The sequence below is a fragment of the Topomyia yanbarensis genome, chromosome 2 (assembly GCF_030247195.1).
Source record: "Topomyia yanbarensis strain Yona2022 chromosome 2, ASM3024719v1, whole genome shotgun sequence".
NCBI classification, from domain to species: Eukaryota; Metazoa; Arthropoda; class Insecta; order Diptera; family Culicidae; genus Topomyia; species Topomyia yanbarensis.
Window position 1 is genome coordinate 134,462,080 of NC_080671.1, and position 20,962 is coordinate 134,483,041.

The 20,962-nt window shown below is 37.1% G+C and overlaps 1 protein-coding gene across 5 annotated transcripts in view; it reads left to right on the forward strand.

Moving 5' to 3' along the window:
* LOC131681413 (adenylate cyclase type 10-like) overlaps nucleotides 1-11,837 on the forward strand; it is a 75,253-nt gene extending 63,416 nt beyond the window's left edge. For 4 of the 5 annotated variants that reach the window (XM_058962188.1, XM_058962183.1, XM_058962184.1 and 1 more), the window contains 4 exons: nucleotides 10,147-10,424; nucleotides 10,479-10,617; nucleotides 10,699-11,322; nucleotides 11,379-11,837. In XM_058962188.1, the coding sequence (XP_058818171.1) occupies nucleotides 10,147-10,424; nucleotides 10,479-10,617; nucleotides 10,699-11,322; nucleotides 11,379-11,793 (1,456 nt within the window). In that variant the 3' untranslated portion in view covers nucleotides 11,794-11,837. The remainder of the gene's footprint in view (nucleotides 1-10,146; nucleotides 10,425-10,478; nucleotides 10,618-10,698; nucleotides 11,323-11,378) is intronic. The other variant, XM_058962185.1, reaches the window with a different exon arrangement.
* Nucleotides 11,838-20,962: the final 9,125 nt, after the last annotated feature.

Sequence of the window (20,962 nt, forward strand, 5' to 3'; positions counted from 1 at the left end):
GTTTCCCCGAAGCCTTTTTGTATACGGCTTCAATTTCTTTTGAATATCCCCAGACCTCGATCTTCTACCACCAAATCCCGGGTGCTGCCGAATGGCTTTCAAAACCCAGAGACAAATAGTTTCCTTTCCACTATAGCTTATTCTGCGGTTAAAGGTCGCAGAAAGGGTTATCTCAAAAGCGGGGCGACGCCTGCGTCGCGACCACCCGCCAAAAGTAACTCGGCTCCAACCACGACTGGATCCGGTGGGTGCTCAACCACTCATCTGACAGTTGATTCGAAGGAACTCCAACCAACCACTCACTCTCATTCACATTTCGGGAGAAATTACAGAAGCTTTTACCCCTGATGAGCGGACCAGTTATTCGAGGGGCCGCTCGATATTATTTACATTCATATCGTAGTACTACAGACATATTTTGGAAAATGCAGGAATGAACTTGTTTGCCGATGTCACAGTTTTGTTTTTTCATCGGTAATAGTTTCGATGAGTGCATCTAGCTAGATAACCTTGAACTGACATAGTTTAGTGATTGCTTGAAGTGGACAAAACTCAAACAAACATATTCCCGACCAAATATAGGATTGTTACTACGCGGCAAATAAATGAAAGTACTACAACAGTTAAAATTGATGGAGAGGTGGTTGAACGAGTTCCAACTATCAAATATCTTGGGGTCACATTGGAGGAAAAACTGAGTTTTAATGAGCACGTGAACTATACGATCCGGAAAACTGCTAGAAAGTTTGCCGTTCTTTGTAGGATTAATAGGTTTCTCATATTTAACTCAAGAATAACTGTTTACAAGACCATTAAAGCTCCTCACTTTTATTACTGTGTTTCTATTCTGTATACAATAAACAGCGTAAGTGAATGCAGATCCTACAAAATAAGGTAATGCGGCTGTTACTTCGATGAGACAGATTAACTCGGCAACATTTAATGCCAAATTGCTTACAATGGATGACAGCTCAGCAGCGTATTAAGAATACAGCGAAGACCCGATTTTATCGGCCCCCGATTTTGTCTACCCCCGATTTTATCAGTCTTTGACCGGATTTTGTCAGCGTCATATGAAAATTGATAGGGTAAAGTGCCTATTATCACCATACTAAGCAGGGTGCCCCAATAATTCATTAATTTCTCGGCCTATAATCAATCTAACGCAAAAAAATTGACATCAACAGCTTTGCTTCGTTGTTAAGAACCATTATAATATCACAAATGCGCTGAAAACACTTCGCGTGTTTGAGCGCAACGAAAACTCGAATCGAGTGCCCCTATTGTTGCACTACCGTTTGACTCAATACGTTGAACAAATATGGTAGAAACTGCTCTAACCTACGGCTCAGCACCCTAGTTGATAGTTTGATGGGCTCTAGCAGACGAACTAAGTTGATTTCGAGTAAATCCTCTCTTAAGCATATTTTTCGTATCTTAGAGATCCAAAATATGCAATTTTTTTATTTTGCGCTATCAGACCTCCTTAATGAAAATTTAAACTAAATAATCAGAAATGAGGCTATATCTAGGGACTAAAAAAGAATAGTTTAAGAGCTTCGGTTTATTAAAAAAATAAAATATATGTTCCGATTTTGTCAATGTCACCGTTTTATCAGCCTAAAATTCACCAAGGGGCCCATAAAAACGGGTCTTTACTGTATAACTCACTTGTTTCCATCTTCAGACTGATAAATTGCATTACGCCGTAGTACCTGTATAACACTGTTGTGTACGGAAGAGATGTGCACCGGTATGAAACCAGACAAGCCGGCAATCTAAGATTTTTGAGCGTTAATATATATTGTATGCAGAACTCCGTATTTTACAAAGGCTACACTTTGTTTACCGCATTTTAAAAATACGTCATGCAGACTAATAACCTATGAAAATTTAGGCAGGCCTGCAAGATATTAATGAAGCAGAAGCATTTGGTTTCATAAGAGAAGATTGGGTATACACGGAAGTGAAGTAAAATTGAAGGAATCTCTCATGAGCGACAACTATTATCGAAAAATATCTGCTTGTAAACCTTCCACACTACAAAAGATGCGTATGAGTGTGAGTTGAGTAGTACACTGATAAAATTAAGTACCGATTAATGCATAGAAAACTACCCATTTTCAATAAAAGTGGAATAACCCACTTAATGGATAAAGAGTTTGTACCAAATAATGAGTACAGACTTTGTACGTCAACCTGGGTACGTTTTACCCATTAAATTTCGCAGAACAGTTACAACAAAATGTCTAAAAAAAACCCATTTATGGAAATCGCCCCCGAATGAAAAAATACCGTAAAACGGGGTATCTTTGATCACCGGGGTAAGTTTGATCAAATGAGACTTTTTCAGTAACGTATGATAAGATGATTCCCTCTAACAAAACCATTAAAACAAAAAAAAACATATTCTTAACATGTTCAAAATCTATATACAATGATAATTTCTGTTACTAACAAAAATTCAAATTGAAAATGATACAACTCTCATGCATCGTTTCAATCAGTTCAAACAATCCCTTGCATATTAATGACATCAATCAACTCCAGTTAAACTAATCACCTTTTTAGAAACCGTAAATATTTTTGTCCAATAATTCATTTTAAAAATCCGATATTTTTTGTTGTTAACTATTTAATTTCGACTACTTTACCGAAAAAGTTCGAAAAAGGTCAGCTGTTTGCTTCTAGGCAATTTTGTTCTCGTTCGGGACGTCATAATATCTGATCATGCAATTGCCTGCAGATAAGCAATTTACACAACACAATTTCGAGCGTTATCTCTCATTTCGGTACACATATTTAGCTGATCAAAGTTACCCCGAAAACAATTAATGAAAATTTACAACAAATTAGTTTTATTTTTATAGTAAAACGAAATAAAATGCGCTACAATTAGAACACTTTTAATCTATGGTAATCAGTACTTGTTTTAAAAATGTAAACAGTTACATCTACATGAAATGAAGATAGTTATTCGAAAAAATGTTGAAAAAATGATCTTCCCCCATTTTACGGTACTGAAAATAGAATTATTTCGAATTAAAAAAACATTATAGAACATCTATTTCCCATTATTCCTCTCATAAAAATAATGAAATCTCGATAGGGATCCTATTTTAAAGCCACAAAACTAAATAAAACCTGTCACAGGAGAGATTTTTTTGTTCGCTGGATCTTCTAGAGCAGTCAAAATTGCATATTTGCAACATCCTCAATAGTTTAAACTGCCGTTGATGTCGGAGCATTACCGAAATGTTTCGATTCCGCCACGGGTTCCGCTACGATCCATACTTTGCAGGTTAACTCGCTTGAAATTATTCTTAAAGGATTTTTCACACATTATTAGGATCAATTACCCATTGGCATTACCTCATCGAGTAGCTGTGAAATGGATAAAAAGTACCCATTGTTCGAAACCCAGAAAAAGTCCCCATTTTTGTCAGTTCGAATAATTTCCAATAATGGGCAATTTATATTCATAAAATGGGTTTTTTGCCGTGTTTCAGAAAAAACGTCACTGAAAATCGAAAACTGAATCCCGGTAATTTTTTTAGACTGTGATAGTTTTTCTGAATTTTAACAGGGGCGTAGGTTACCTCTCATTTACACCTATAACTGCCCTCCATCCACCTACAACATTTGGGAATACAAGATCTTCAATGTGCATTTTTGAGTTTAGTAAATTCAACATTTCACCAAAAGTTTCTTCTAGAAGCACGCATAATTTGAAGTGGGCAAACCTCTTGGTATGCTGCTACTATGAGTGAGTTTGTTTTATCCACGACCTCATCCAAGTCACCTGAAGATTCAATCGTTGAAAAATACCCATAGCACTAGCCGCTAAGCCCTCATTGTGAAAGTCCCACTACGTAGAATTGGGATTAATATATGTGACGATATGAAATAGTCTAAGACTTTGTATTAATGGATAGATAACGAAACATAGTTATTCCTCTTCATACAAAAGTAGGATAAAATTGAAAAATGTATTAAATATTTTTTCTAACAATGGTTTCTTGGATAATCTTTGATCACTGCTTACAAATATGAGGTGTACAAAGTCCTAATGCTTGAAGATATCATGGTAGGTGGGGGGGGGGGGAATATTGCAGGGTAAACTCGTAAAAAGAAGCGCTTGTGAATTTTGTATGGCGATATAGAGTGTTAGTATAATAAGCCAAATTCTATATTAAAATGCAACATTTGAAAAATCTTTTCCTATATTTCCATTGCCAAATAATAAAGTTTGAGCGCGTGACAATGAATCTCCGGTGCCTGTACATTAGGGCATTGCAAAAAAAATTCTTGAATTCTCAAATTCTTGAATTCTCCCTCTCATATTGTGACAAAGTAAGCTCTGATGCCAAATTTCACATCATTTGGACAATTCTAGACTCCCGCCCACATCACTTGAAATTTTTAAATTGGTGCTATGGGGAAATATGTAGGAAAAATATATTAAATGCTATAACTTTTGAAGTAGCAATCAGAAATTTTATGTCTGTGTTTAAAGGAAATAATCTTAGTATTTAAATGGAGAGATTTCCGATTCTAGAAAAATATGGGAAAGTCATTTTGGCCCCAAAATCCTCTATTTTTAATAATTCTTCTGCTCAGTGATGCAAATCATACATATTTTGCAGCTTTCCTGATGTGAAAAAATCTCAGAAATCGAACGGAACCTTTTTGACCTTTGTCCGAATACGAGAAGTTGGGGTTATAGGGCCTTTTGTCATTCATATTAAATTTTATCATTGTCTCGTGCATATATCTCTATTATTCTTCAATCAATTTTCATATAATGTAACTTGTTGAACGTAGAAAATTCTCAAAAATAAATTCGTTAGCGGTAAAATTCAGAAGCATCAATTTTTTGGACATTGACTCTACAAATCACATTTTTTTCATTAAATGTCTAATAGATCTAAATACTGCGACCAGTATTTAGATCTATTGTGGTATAAAATGTCCTAGTACCTCAACTTCCTCTTTTTTTCAGAAATGAGACTTTTTCATGTGATCCCTAAACGTATTTAACGCTAAAAATTTTGTTGTTAAATCACTAAGAACTGACATTCAAGTAAAGTTTTCAATTTGTGTAAGAGATAAAACTGTCGCTTTAAAATGACATCAGCAAGTAGCAACTTGCCACTGGCTGGCGCTTCAATCGACCAGCAATCGCTATACGGGACTTCTGTGCGAACTTGGATACAATGGTGACTGATGCATGCGAACCTGTATGCGATGGTGATTTTCAACGTATTTTTATTTAAATGTTTACACAGGTTTTTCGGGAAAGTTTGTTCTAGCTTATATGTCTATTCTCTGTGGTTAAATGGAGTTAATATGTGCGATTTTATGATAAAAATTGAAATCGAGACTATATGTCAGATAATATGATGTTTCTGAATTTTACTACTAACGAGTCTATTTTTATTTTATTCCTAAGGAGTTTCCACGTTCAACAAGGTACAATTTATCAAAATTGAGTGAAGAATAATAGAGATATATGCACGAGAAAATGATAAAATTTAGTATGAATGACAATAGACCCTATAACCCAAGCTGTTCGTATTCGGACAAAGGTCAAAAAGGTTCCGTTCGATTTCTGAGATTTTTTACATCAGAAAAACTGCAAAATATGTATGATTTGCATCACGGGGCAGAAAAATAATAAAAATAGGGAAATATGGGGCCAAAATGACCCAGTACCCCACTTTCCCGTATTTTTCTAGAAACAGGAATATCTCCTTTCAAATAGGCTGTTATTTCCGTTAAAAAGAGATATAAATTGTAATTTTCTGATTGTTACTTCAAAGGTTATAGCATTTAATATATTTTTCTTACATATTTTCCCATAGTACCAATCTAAAAAAATTCAAGAGATGTGGGTGGGAGTCTAGAATTGTCCAAATGATGTGAAATTTGGCATATGAGCTTACTTTGACAATTGTCACAATATGAGAGGCCTTTGAGAATTCAAAAAAATATTTTTTTTGCATTGCCCTACTCTGCCCATAACAGCATAAGAGTCCCATGTTGAAAAACAGCAAGCCGAGAAAAATGCTGTTCAAGATTGTCCCATCCATTGAGCCAAATGGATGGGACAACCATGTTTTGGTATTTATTTTTTGATATTTTCTGAACAAACCCGGTAATCTTATTTGTGCAGTGTGATTTAGTGGTGATACAGAATACAATCCAACAGATAACTCATTTTCGACAAAAATCCACATGGGACTCTTATGCGTTTATGGGCAGTACTGTACATTAGCAGATAACCCGATTTTCTTCCTGTTTTTCTGCTTTCCGGTAAGATGATATGAGTGGATCTGTGGTTACCAGTAATCCTTTGGAAATATCCTCCATTCTGGATTCTCGAGACATTTTTTTGAATGAACCTTTCGTAGCCGCTGTATTTCCTCGTTCGAAGCTTGCTGCGCTTCCCAAAACATCTCTCCTACAGGAAGTACGGATACACTTATAATTTTATGACCATGGATAAGAATCTTGTGCAGTGTGGTTGGCATATTTTTCCACGTGAAAAGCTTTACGTAAAGTTCCATTGTTTCACGAGCAAATGCACTGTATTTTTCAGCATTAATTGGTTCCCCACATGATATTGCAATCAGGATGGTGGTCAAGCGTTCAATTAGTGTAACGTCAACTCCTGTTATGTCCGCTGATAGGTTAGCGTTTTCAAAAAATTTGAAAATCCAAAATTGGATCTTGGTTTGTCAATTCTCAGACCAAGATTTTCAAAAGAATCATCTTGTATTCTTTTTTTATAGCCTCGTACACATATTTGTGCCCTGTCTAAATCCATTTTTTGAAAGCAAAACGGCAAGCAATATGACTAATACATTCATAAATTCTGATTAAAGAATGTAAGGAACTGATACGCAATTAAAACAATTCGTTAATGGGCATTTGAATTGTGAACACGTTACCCCGCACAAATAGCACCTCTGTACTGATGTACGTTGTATGGTGTTGTTAATTTCGCCGTCTACCATAGTTAAGTGCACTTAGTAAAGAATATTAAATGTTTACCGTCATGCTCATAAATAACTGGACGTAGTGCAGCAATCTCCGCCGACGCACAGAGGAGTAACTAGAATAAATTCCTGGACAATAAACAATATTTTTTTTTTCGATTTTTTGTTTCATTATATATTTTTTACACACCTAGAAGCCTACTGTACAACGTGGCAAAATTATTAATATGTCGAAAATTGTTATAGAATTTTTGCATTGATGCAAAATGATGATATTTTAAGGGGTTTTTAATCATTTTCATTATGGGTCATTCCACGTCAGATTTACAATCAAAATTTTTAATCCTTCCAAAAAATTTCTTGCATTTTTTAACTAGAAATATTTGACACCACACGTATTTTTTGTTTTTGCTGAATATGATATTTTTTTCAAGTTATTAGTTTTCGAACTATTGAAGTTTAATAAATTGAACGTTTTTCAATCATTGATAACTCGGAAATGATTCGATATATGGAAAAAAATATTAAATAAAAAAAGTTGCGTTTTCAAATGAGCTTACCGAAAAATATTAAGAAGATTATTTGAAAATTTCAGAATGGAACTTAAAGTATTTTACGAGATATTTCAATTATAAAAGGCCTATCACTGGGCGTTTAGTGTAAAATTACCTTGTTTTAAGTTTACAATTGCAACATCTCGCAAAGTATTTTAATATCCACTCGCAAATTTTTCTACAATCTTTTTAACAAGATTCTTATTATTTTAAGAAAAAAATATGTAAAAAAATTTGATCCAACTTTAAAAAAAATCAATTTGTTTCAAATAATTGCAAATTTCATAAGTTATGTAACAAAAAATATTTTTTTGTAAAATTTTTTCGGTAAGCTTATTTGAAAATGCCACTTTTTTATTTAATTTATTTAATCCTTATATCGAATCGTTCGCGATTGAATTGAAAAATGTTCAATTTATTAAACTTCAAAAGTTCAAAAACTAACAACTTGAAAAAAATATAATTCAGCAAAAACAAACAAATACGTTTCAATTATTTCTAGTTAAGGTTGCACAGAGAATGCGCAAAATTCGCAAACGAAAAAAGCAGTTTTTTTTCCACACCGTATGTCAGATCTTCATAAAAATCAATCAGCAGTACTGTAACAACATTCTAAATACGCTGATTGATTTTTATGAAGATCTGACATACGGTGTGGAAAAAAACTGCTTTTTTCGTTTGCGAATTTTGCGCATTCTCTGTGCAACCTTAAAGAATGCAAGAAAAATTTTGTGGAATGAATAAAAATTCTGGTTGCAAATCTGACGTGGAATGACCCTTATATATCCAGCAATATCGCTTTTTAGTGATGATGACTGTATTAAATAAGACAATATTATTATAAACGTAGTTGAACACAACCATTTGCATAACTTCAGCCTAAAACTAACTGAAAATAGTAGTGTTGTTGTGCACTGCACCAACTTTAAAAAATTCCAACTTTAAAAAACATTTTATTCCAAACTTGAATGAATAAAAAAGTTATATTATACGGCTAGATCCGGCAAAGTAGCTGTAGCAGTATTACAAAACAAGATTCCAGCTATCCAATGAACATACACCGGAATGCTGTTGGGCCAAATACTATGTTTGAAAAAATCTATCTCTATGAATACGTGCACAGACGTCCCTTCCCCTCTTCCTTTCCACTGATCATTTGTTTATGCAACTAGAAAAACATATGTAATCACAAAGATATCCTCGAGATTACTAGTATTCGAAAGGATATAGAAAATTGACCTCTGCACTGATAGGTGGATAGATGCCAAATTGTTCCAAAAACTAGTTATTGTCTATTTTTTGTTCATATTAAGGGACAATAACAGCAATAGCTGCAGTAAATAATTTTGACCAGGATTCGACCTCAGTTACTCTTCTGTGCGACGTTCGGCATTGTAATTCTCTCTCACTCACGCGAGAAGAAGCTTATCCGATGTCCAACTTTTCCGGGATAAGATGAGTCGCAAAATTCTCCGTCTCCACAAATAGCGTGAAAATGATTTTCCGGATAAAATTTATTTGACTTTTTCCTTCTCACCGGAGAAGGTGATAAAATTTTAATTTCGTGGAAATCAATTAAATCTCCAAAAAATACATTTAATTACAAAGAAAAGCGGCAAAGAAGTATGATACACTTGTTTTTTCGTGTTTTGTAATAACGACAGCAAAGCAGCGAACGCAAAAAGGATACCGTGATAAACTCATTCACTCATTCTCCGGCTGATTTATTTATCCGGAGAAATAACACGTTGTATTTATCCGGAGAAGTTTTGTGAGTGCCAATAACTTTTCGTGTGAAAATGTGAGAGTTTATTGTCGCAGTAGCAAACTATCCGGGCGCATTTACTCATATGAGCGATAAATGCAATGCCAGATCACCTCAGAAGTTTCTTTCGTCAATTGCAGTAAAAGAGATTATAACTACTAGAGGTCGCATGTCGCTACTAACACTGAAAATTTATCAACTCGCTCTCACATATGCTAGGCTCATTAGTTTGACACCTATTGCCCCGGGTACACACATGTCAAAGTAATGGGATACATCATGCTAGAGCGAGAACCCATGTTTCAGTCCGTGAATACATAGAGACAGTAGCGCTTTGCTCTCTCTAGTAGTTATAATCTCTTTTATTGCAGTCATATTGGTCTGCAGTCATGTGTCGAGGATGGCGCTGGATTACCCCAAACGATTTCTGTCTCGTTCAGCAAAGCATTGTAAATTTTTTTTGAATTCGGCGAAGCCACCAGACCAGATCCTTTCTTCGAACGATCCACTACTCTCGCTGCTGTGTGATCGAAGGCTTAAGGATAACAATTCAATTGATTTAATTAATGTTTGTGAAATACCATCTGAAGAAAATATAGAACTTTACAATTATCTTAAGATACCTCAAACCTTTGAATACCTTTTCTTTGCTTCTATGGATGTCTCACTTCAATGTATACGACCAAGAATTAATATTAGATCAGCCTAATAATATGAGATACATTGACCCTTCTAACCTAGGATTAGAACTTGGCATACCGTGTTCAACACAAGATCAATAAAACCCATTCTTTTCAAACTTGACCTCTTTAAATGTTTATTTCAGTAATATCGCCAAGATTGAATTTATCAGGCTTTTCCGTAAGGTGAAGAGTCTGGTACGCCGGCGAGAGCTCAGCTTGGACAATCAACCAAAATCAATGTGGTATGTACTGATCGCGTCTCAGCTGTCATCCTGCTTTGCTGGAATGTTGAACTTATTCCGTAAGTTAACGAAATGGACCCTTGCCCAACTGGCCGCTGTGTGGAGCCTAAAACATGCTCTCAAATATCGAAGAAATCCATCCATTCTGGTGGATGCCTTCGCCGGAATGTTTCAAATTGGTTCGTATTCTTTGAAATGACAGTTCATTTTTCATTAAGAAATTGTCATTACAGCTTTCCACATGGGATTTTCCGATGATATTACGTGGATGCAGGAGAAATCCCTTAACATTATTGCCGACAATGTAGATTACATCAACATGGACTACATGAAATCTATTGTCAAATACTATACTGCCCTGCTGATGTGCCAGTAAAGTCCACTAAATTTCTACCATTCGATAAACGATTTTCTATACATTTTGTACTGGATATAATGCAGTTTCGTTTTCAGAACCATCCGGTCCACAAAGCTGCTTTCGATCGAGCTAGGAAAAGTCGTTTTGAGAATTACGGACACTCTACAATATCGAACAGGCGACTGGGACATCATACCAATTCTAGCCGAACTTTTGATGTCACACAGAAAAATCTCCGAAGCGGTCAGCATGCTTTGGAGCTTCCAAAGCTTAACGGCTCGAAATAGGGATAGTTCAGGCAGGGCTTGGTATTACGCCATTGCTTTGGACATTCTATTGGATTCGAGTTGCTGCATCGAAACGTACAAAAGCTGCGAAAGTTTTATTCTGAAAAATTGCGAGGCTATAGGTTATGAACGGGATGCGTATGCCGTCACCAGATTGTACGCAGACTTATGGCTTTGGTGCGTTCGCTACGATGCCTGGGAAACAGCAGATACTTGGATGAATAAGCTGCAGGAGGTTTTTGTGCTCACTCCACACGATTCAATGATAAACGTACACACGGCTATTCGAGTACTGGAAGGTTTTATTTTGACGCTGGTCAGTAAGGTTGAAGCCAGGAGTATTTTAGCTATTGTTAGACTGCAGGGAGAAATTGAAAAGCTGTTGGAAAATATTGAAGATGCTCTAGACATTAGCAAGTGTCACGAAGCCAAGTAGTCACAGTTCAGTTTTTCATTGCACCTTGTTCTGAAAATTGCTCGTATTTCAGGTACCGACTGTTGGAAGTCTACTACAACGAAGTGACTCATCCGAGTGTTAGTACTTTAAACAAATTGGCAAAACTTCGAAAGCTGGCGATTTCGCGAAATGATCACCTCTGCGCGGAGAAAATTCTTCATACAATGCAGGTAGAGTACTCATATTTCCATCAACCAATCCATTATAAATGCATGGTGTCGCATCATTTTGATCGTAACAAACAGTACTGGCGCTGCGAGCTGTCGCCGAAGATCGAAACATTCTGGTTAGATCACTGTTCAAACGAAAGCGTGACGATTGAAAATGATGTGCGAGATGATGAGTCGACCTCAACGGAGTATCGATATAACTATACAAATTGCATACTTAATTATGAACGGATTTATCCTTACTCGCTACCACTACCAAGAGCAAGATATTTTTAATGGAATTTTGTAGGCTTTTTGATGAACTATTAATAAATTATTGAATGACATGCAATTATTTGTGATTTGCTTGTAGACTGTAGTGTGTGTTTTAAATTGTTAAGAATGTTGGCTTTTTTGGAACGCGGATCATTTTATTAATATCATGAGCTCCACATAACCTTTACTGCCCATGATCGTAAACCAGTCCTATAAAGATTATCCCATAGAAAAGGGGACAAACATGCGATCATGGGCAGTGTACCAAAGGTGAAAATATTTTGGCGCCTCAGGTTTATGCAAAATAATTGTTTAGTTTGCATTTAAAAATAATTAATCGATCCTGCGTACTTCACAATCTTTGCTACAGATTTAAGGAGGTTGCCTACTTTACTGTCCTTAAACGACTTATTTAGGTTTCTTTAAAACTTAGTGAATGAGCGATAGTTTACTATAGTGTTCATCATTTTTTAATTTGAAGTCCAATTATTTGATAAAAACAGATCAAGATTTCAGCGCTTCCCTAAGGTTAGCGCATTTGGCGGGGGCTACGGGCCAGGTGACACCTAGGCCCAGACAGTGGAGATGGACATACTAACATTCAATCATCCATGAGCATTTTTAAAATAGCATTGAGTAATGGTACCATCATTGTCATGCAAACGGTAACCATCTTTTACACAGTCATACAAAAATTTTGATTATATCTATTTCGATTTCGCTGATAACTCATCAATTTGTCGAGAGCAGTTAAAATTAGACGAATTGCAAACTCCTCTATTGTCTTCATCTGCTCGAAAAATTGCTGATAGAATGTACAATGTCATGGCATCTGGGAACAACGAAGTATGAATATGAAACGAACCAACCACACCGTCATCCGTTTCCTATTCGGACCGTTGCCGAAGGGATAATCGCTATTCGTAGTCGATTGACGCGTCGTGCACCGAATAACCGCGATTACGCACCCAAATTTCTCCGTAAAAAATAAAACAAATTTTTGAAATTCAAAGCGCACAGAACTAGAAGAGAGACATTGAATCTGTGTACAGAAGTTTAAGTGCGTATATATTAACTTTCAAAAAAATTCTTTGCATTCGTAATTGGGCGTCACCCAGCTGGCACGAGCCTCCCCTGGCAATCATATGACCCCTCTCTGGGAAGTGAAACGTAAGCGATTCAAATTTTTCGGTTGCTTGAAAACGAAGCTGATTTTTGTCCCCTATAGTCGCGGATCGGCTTGATCGGCCGCCGATGAATTAAAGATGCTTGATTAAATTATACCCGCCGTACCCGACGTTTGAGGTTAAGCGATTCACGTTGCCACTCGGAGATTTTTCGACTGTGGCCAGAAAATCGCTCTGTTGGGATGCGGATGACTATTTTTAGGCCACTGTCAGTTAACATAAACGTGCTGATCTGCGGCCGCCGAACGAAAAAAAATGCGAAGGTACTCCACATTATGCGATTTCGCGATGGCAGCAGGACCAACAGCAATTTCCGCTTCGTGCTCGTTTATCTATGTTGTACGGACGTTTTTATGGTAATCTTGTGTCGTCAGTCACCCACGAACTACATTTACCGACGGGCAACCTGCGATGATCGATGAATGAATTTTCTACTCGAAGCTTTGCTTTTCAGCAACACCTTCTATGCGATTGGGTGCTGAGTTTACACTAGTCTCGGTTTTCATCTATGCAATCGAATCAGTACCAAGGCTAAACGGAAGGAAGTAGCGTTACGCTTGTGTGTTATAGGTATCATTAATATTAATCGAATCGAGATTGTTGCATTTGTAGTGAGGCATTTGTATTCAAGGATCTAGCGTCAGATCTGACTAGAATTCTAGGGTAGCTATGACCAAAAAAGTAATCCAAAAGCATGCGATATTTCACGTTTCAAGGTATAATAGACCATACAAAAATACGTGTCCCATTTTTGGAAACTAACTACTTCCTACTTTGCAATTATTTCCTACATTGGCCTTTAGCACCACCCAGTAGTTTGGTCTTGAGAGGTTTTAGCCCAATTTTCAACCGTTGGTGAATGTTTGAAAAAGCAGTATTATAAAAAAATGTGTAACAAAACCGAAATCTGTAATGCATCCAAACATCCGCCAACAATAAATAGTCTAGGACAACTCTCCAGCTATTAGTGTTTTTAAATGTTTTCTAAGTTGATACATGTTCTGTCAGAAGTGGATCCAGAAAAAAATTCGGTGGGTGCTTGAAATTTCGCTTTTGAAATGAACTTTGTACAATTATAATACATAACAACCTCAATTAATGAAAATCAGTGAAAAATTTGTTTTGAAATGATTTGGAGTTTGAAACTACCTAATTTAAAATTGAACCAAATAAAACTTTTTCAACAGGTTGAAAATTTTCGGGGGTTCACGTTTTACATTGCTAAGAGAAATGTAAAGAATTCACTCAAACTTTCAAGATTTTTTTCCGAGGCTCGGAGGGCCGAATCTTATATACCAATCGACTTAGCTGGACGATTTGGGACAATGTTTGTGTGTGTATATATATGGCAAACTCTCATTTGTGTTTCTCAGCAATGGCTGAACCAATCTTATCCAAATCAAATTCAAATGAAAGGATTAACACTCAGCCAGAACGCTACTAATTTGTTTTTGATTCTGATGTTTATTTTCTAAGATATGGATAATTGTGTGCGTAAAGAAGGCATCTTTTGCAGTTTTTTTAGATTATCTGTCAAAATTTACAACAAAGACAAATGTTTTGAACATCACCAGAAAGTTTTGTCCGAATAACTTCCCAACAAGCTTTAGATTATTATAACCGGATTGTTATCAAAGGTACCGTGATGTGTGTCTGTGCAAGGTATGTGCATAGCGTACTTTGAATATCGATGATTTTACCTTGGAATTCAACACTGAATTCGGACGAAAGATTTTCATCATTTTCCCATAGCTAGAAAGAAAACCAAAATCATGCAAAAAACTTTACTGAAGACACCACATATCTATCTTGAATGGTATGGCATGTTGTTTGTGGATTGCACTTTTTCGCCTATTTATTGTTCAATATAGTAATGGTCCGTGTGCCGAATTTCATTTCTATAACGGGAAAGGATAATCAAGAAATATTTCGTATTTCATTTACCTGTCTACCACCGCTAGAAATAACCACCTGAACAATTCCAAAAAAGGCGCAAAAAAATTCCTTTACACGACCCTTCTGACAGCTAATTTTCTAACCATAACCATTGGATCGACCTGGAACATATCTCGGAAAATGAGAAGCAAAATAAATCACTCCAAGCGGCGCCGTAGCCAAGCGATAGGTTTCGTTGGATAACCTACCCCTCTACCCATATACCAAAATAAAAGGGATAGAAGAAAAAAGTATTGATGCAGGCTGATTTAATTTAATATGACGATAATAATTGTCGGATCAGTACATTTAAAACCTATTGTTGTTTCAAGCATCACGAAAATTGTGGAAATGGAAAATGTCTTCTATGAAAAGGATAGTATGCGCAGTAGCGACATCTATTGTTAATTTAGTGGGGTATTAGGTCGCTCATGTACCGACGCAATTTCAGGTGTTTTTGTGTTGCCGTTTGTACAGGAGCTTTGTTCTTTTTCCGGTGCTGATGAGTAAATTTCTGTTAAGTAAAGTAATATGTGTAACGCAAATAAATTTACATACGATTTTCAAAACCGAGGTGCCACTGGAAAGGGTACTCAAAACCCATGAAAATGTTATAATGATTTTCAGTGTAACCTTACTTTTGTTTCTGTAAATCGTGATTGTTCTCGAGAACATGCATTGGGGTAGGTTGGCCTAATTTTGTGCGAGATTGCTTGGCCGAGTTGTAAATTTAGCATAGAGCAATGTGCCCTTTGATATTCGTGAAATACTAACCGTTTTCTGAGCGAAATTGGATATTATGCTAATATTTTATATGAGAAATAAATAATAAAAATAAATTAAAATTTTAATAATTTATTAAATAAATAATCAAAAGTTCGAAATTGTTTATAAAAAAAGTGTTTCTAATATTTTATGAATTAAATGGCATCAAAACTTCTTGCATTTAAAATGTTACAAACCTCGCCCCAACTAACGAAATCGATTCGTTAATTGGGTCGACTGGCAGATGTCAAGAATAGTCCAAATGAGATGGTAGTAGTGTAAAATGCATCTGTTCACATCTTTGCCTATTGTCTTTTTGATTTTCAAAGTTATTTCGACATAAGATTATTTTGACATGACGACGTCTTTTAAACAGGACATGCCCCAACTATCGGAGCCCCAAGAATTTGCACTGTTTTCGGTTTTAAGATTGATGTGAGCAGAAAATGAAAATGGACAAGCGAAAATCAAAGAAAGGCAAAAGTTACAAAAGTATAGAGTGGAGTTTTTTTTGTGAGAAATCCACGAAGATCAATCTGAAAATCTTCCAAATCGTGACCGACCGTCTTATATTCCGATGAAACTTTACAGGTTTCACCGGCATGGAAGACTAAACATTTTCCACTGTTAATAAGATTATTTTGACTCAAGCACAATTGTTTAAAAGGGCTTGGACGTTTCTACGTGCATCAATTTCAGTTTTTTGTTCGTTTACTCTATTTTATACAGTAAAACTATCTGAGAACGAGTTACGGGGGATGAATACTTCTTCACGAAAAAAATATACTCTGAAAAAAATGTTGTCGTTTTTCACAAAAACAAAAAAATATGTTAAAAATCCAAATCGCAAAAAAAAATTTTAAATTTTTTATATTTTGTCAACAAAAACCCAAAGAGAAAATAAATACTTTGAATGTTATTGCGTGATGAAAAACTTATCGGTAAAAAAGTTTTTCTAGCAATAACTTTCTACATGTTTTAAATTTCATACTAATTGACATACAGAAATGTAATTTTATTACAGAATATAAATTCTAAGTATCATTCTAAATCAAAATGCATTTAACAAATATCTTCCAAAAAGCAATAATTTATGAAATATTTGGAATTTTGCTCCAACTAAAGCAATTAATTCGTGTAATTATGCCCTTTTTAAAAGTGGTTCGGGTTACCCCATCATAAAATGTCAACAATCTATTAAATATAGACACTAGACCCACCCTGAGTCGATTCCTAGTCACGCCAGGAGTTCTTGCACAAAATTTGAAGCACATCGGACAAGTCTAGCTACCAGACCAACGTGCCTGAAGTTTGTATGAGATTTTTCGACAATTTATATGGAGAAAACCCACTAACTCGCATTTTTTCCGCTATGTGATACTGTATGCATCGTATTATCACTGTAAGTGAAAATAAGATAGATAATTTAATTGTCTACAACTTTGTCGAAGACTGCTAGTCAATCCGGCTTTGTTAAAAGAAGTTATTAAAATTTTAACGAAGTGATGTCTGAGTCAGTTTTCCATGGGGCCTAGCAGTGCAAGGTTGTGTATCAGTACTCGATTCCCACGAACTATACATTTTTGTCAAATAACCGTTAGGTTTAGCTCTATAGTATGTTCAGAAGAGTTCTACCACATAATACGAGTTACGTTTTGGTTGGAAAATTTTAGTTCCAACTGCGACCGCATAGAGGTCGCCAACACTAATTTTTCATAGAAGAGAGATAGAATATCGAGATGTTCGGGAGATTTATTGAAAAATGCCTGTTCTACAACTTTGTGGAAGACACCTAATTTCTATCTCTCTCCGTTGAAAAGTTAGTGTTGGCGCCCTCTATGCGGTACAATGTGGAACTAAAATGTTCTAATCAAAACATGACTCCTATTATTTACTACAATTCTTCGGAGCATACTATTGAGCTAAATCTAACGGTTATTTCACAAAAATGATTAGTTCGTGCGAATCGAGTACCGATGCACAACCATGCACTGCTAGGCCCTATGGAAAACTGACTCAGACATCACTTCCCTAAAAGTTTAATAACTTCTTTTGACAAAGCCGGATATACCAGCAGTCTTCGACAAAGTAGACAATTAAATTACCTTTCTTATTTTCACTTACAGTGATAATACGTTGCGAACAGTGCCACCTAGCGGCGAAAATGTGAGCTAGTGGCTTTTCTGCATGCAAATTGTCGAAAAATCTCATACAAACTTCAGGCACGTTGGTCCGGTAGCTAGACTTGTTCAATTTGCTTCAAATTTGGAACAAGTACTCCTGGTGGGACTAGAAATCGACTCAGGGGTGGGCCGATAGGGGTCATTTTTTCCTGTCACTCTAATAGACACTCATAGCAATAGACCAGCGAAGGTACTTTTATCGAGCCAAACAAACTGTCAAAATCCGGAGCCAAACGAGCATGACGTCATAGAACGGAAACATGGAGAACAGGTATTGTGATTTTATTTTAGAAATGGTCGGTGTTAAGTCAGACCGGACTAAGTGACAAAATATTGATTTCGAGAAAAACGAGTTTAAAGTTTGAATCGCAGCATCCTTTACATTATGATTGGAAAATAATTTTTGCCATAATTCTTGTTTATTGTTACATATTTCAAATCTGGCAAGAGTCGAATGTAGCTGACGAAATTCTTTATCCATTGCTATAATTATCTCATTTTTTGATGTTTTGCGACTTAGTCCGGTCTGACTTAACACCGACCAAATGTAGTTTGTTATTCACAGTAAAGCCTAACTTTTCATGTCCGTATTAGTATTTTACAATGTTATTTAGAAAGAAATTTATTGTGTTCTGCCTAATTGCATAAAAAGCATTTTACTGATGTTCTTTTTCATCAACTTTGTGTTTTTGAAGAAATTGGATGTTTTTATTGCTTTTCTTTATTTCTTGTTGCTCAGTATTAAACGTATAACTTGTCTTTTGATTCATATATTGAACCACTGGAAAAATTATCTTAATAAAAACAGATAATCGAGCACGCTCGAGCTTGCGTAGTTTTAGGTGATGTCAGCTTCACATGCTTGTTTTTCTAGTTGCTAGTTTTGCGGTTTTTATTTCCGTTTTTATATATTTTTATAAACTTTTTCAGTGTATTCGGATTATGGAGAAGCTTTCAATAAAAAAGTTTTTTTAACAACAACTTTTAACAATTTTTATAACTCATACTATTTGAAGTCAAAAATACAATTTTATTTCTGAATATGATTCTAAACGCCATTTTAAATCAAACCGACCGATTGATCCCACTACCATCGGTAGCGAACTAGGCAGGCAGGAAGCGAACTATGTACGGCACTAGAATCGGTACACGGCAAGGTTGCCGGATTTGATGACGTTGGTTACTCTCTATTTCAACATTCCCCGCCAGTAGTCAAGCGGGTGATTTTGGACAGTATTAACCGCATCTGTAGCGGTGAACCGACGCCCGCCCTAGCAATTCCCATTCCAAAGCGATGTCAGGGGAACAGAACGCCAGATGATTTCCGCCCAATCAGTTTACTCCCCTCCTTTGCGAAGGCGATGGAGCAAATGATCAACAGACGCCTGATGGACCTACTGGAGGAGCGAAAAATTCTGAACCACCGCAGGTTCGCGATCCGACATGGGGCAGGAACCGGTGGCCTGCACTATATAATACCGTGTGGCGTCATGGATTACTACAACAGCTGGCCAACTGGGGGATCACCGGAAACATGGACCACTTCCTATGCGACTACCTATCCAACCGCACATTCCGCGTAGAAATCGGAGGTGCCCAATCGACGCCTTTCCGGAGGCCATCAGCGTCCCTCGGGGATCCGTTTTCGCTGTAACAATGTTCCTGGTGGGCATTAATTCTTTGTTCGCCAACCTGCCGGCTGGAATATATGTTTTCGTCTACGCCGTCTGGTTGCCATAGGAAGGACCATTGGGCGAACCCGTCGTAAACTTCAAGCCGCCGCGGTAAGCGCGATGAGCTGATGGGCGGTATTAGTCGGATTTAACATGGCACCCTCTAAAAGCGTGATTACACACTGCTGCAACAAAAACCACATTGCAACAGGAATGCCGATCCTACTAGACGGAGAGGTCGCTCTCTACCGCAAGGAACCGAAAATCTTGGGGATAGCCGTGAACTGTCGACTCACATATCAAAACCGACTGTCGGAGCCGGTCGCAACTAATTAAAACAATCAGCTCCCGGCACAAGCGCTGCAATCGATACACTGTAATGAACATTAGCTAGGCCCCAGTCCACAGCAAAATATTCTACGGGGTTGAGCTGACGTGTTGGAATATGGAAGGGCTCATCAACACTTTGGACCCGCTATACCACGAAACAATTCGCGTTTCCTCTAGTCTGCTACCCAGCACGCCTGCACGAGGCGGTCTGAATGGAAGCCGGGATTCTCCCCTTCGTTAGGCGGCCGCACTCACCATCGCTAGAAGAGGATTGGGATTTTTGGAACGTACAGCCGGAGAGGACTGTTTCCTGCTATAGACAGCTAACGAGATCCACCGGGTACACACAGACATGGATCTGCCACCGATCGTCCCGCTTACACCGAGTTCGTGACCGGACCGCACCAGGTATAGCAATCATGCGCGGATTTTCACCGACGGCTCCAAGATTGGTGATGAGGTCGGTATAGGAGTAAGGAATAGGGGAAGGGTTCTCCTTCCGCCTACCGGCACAATCCTCGGTTTTCTCAACGGAGACGTCAGTTATCACCCTCGCCATGGTCCAGAAACCGGAAGATGCAATCGTAACTCAGATTTGACATACAAAAGTCTCCCATGCCCACACCGTATCGCGGGTCCCTCCACCAACATGTGTTACATGCGGAGCCCGAACCACAGTGGAATATATATTAGTGAACTGGCCGGAGTACAGCGACCTCCGACAGCACCATAATCTACCGAACTTCATCATCCACCCGAGAGGAAGTGCTACTAGCTTTTTTAAAGAATGCGGGACCTTTTGACCTTCTCTGACGAATCAACCACACCGTTTCTCCAGAAAAAAAATACAAAAGCAACCACACCTATATAACAAAACAGTCATTTGTAAATGTAGGGTTACTGCTCCCTAATTCATCTTAGCTCCTCTATTCATCGCACCCATTTGAACACATTAGTTAGAGCAGTATCTGCTATCTCTATTCCACGCATTAGATAAAATGGTAGGATGAATACGGGTACGTTGTACTCGACTTTTTGCTTCGCTCAAACGCGAGCATTTTACATTTTCCAGGCAAAAATTTTAACTGTGTTGCTTCTTAGGAATTAAGCAAAGATG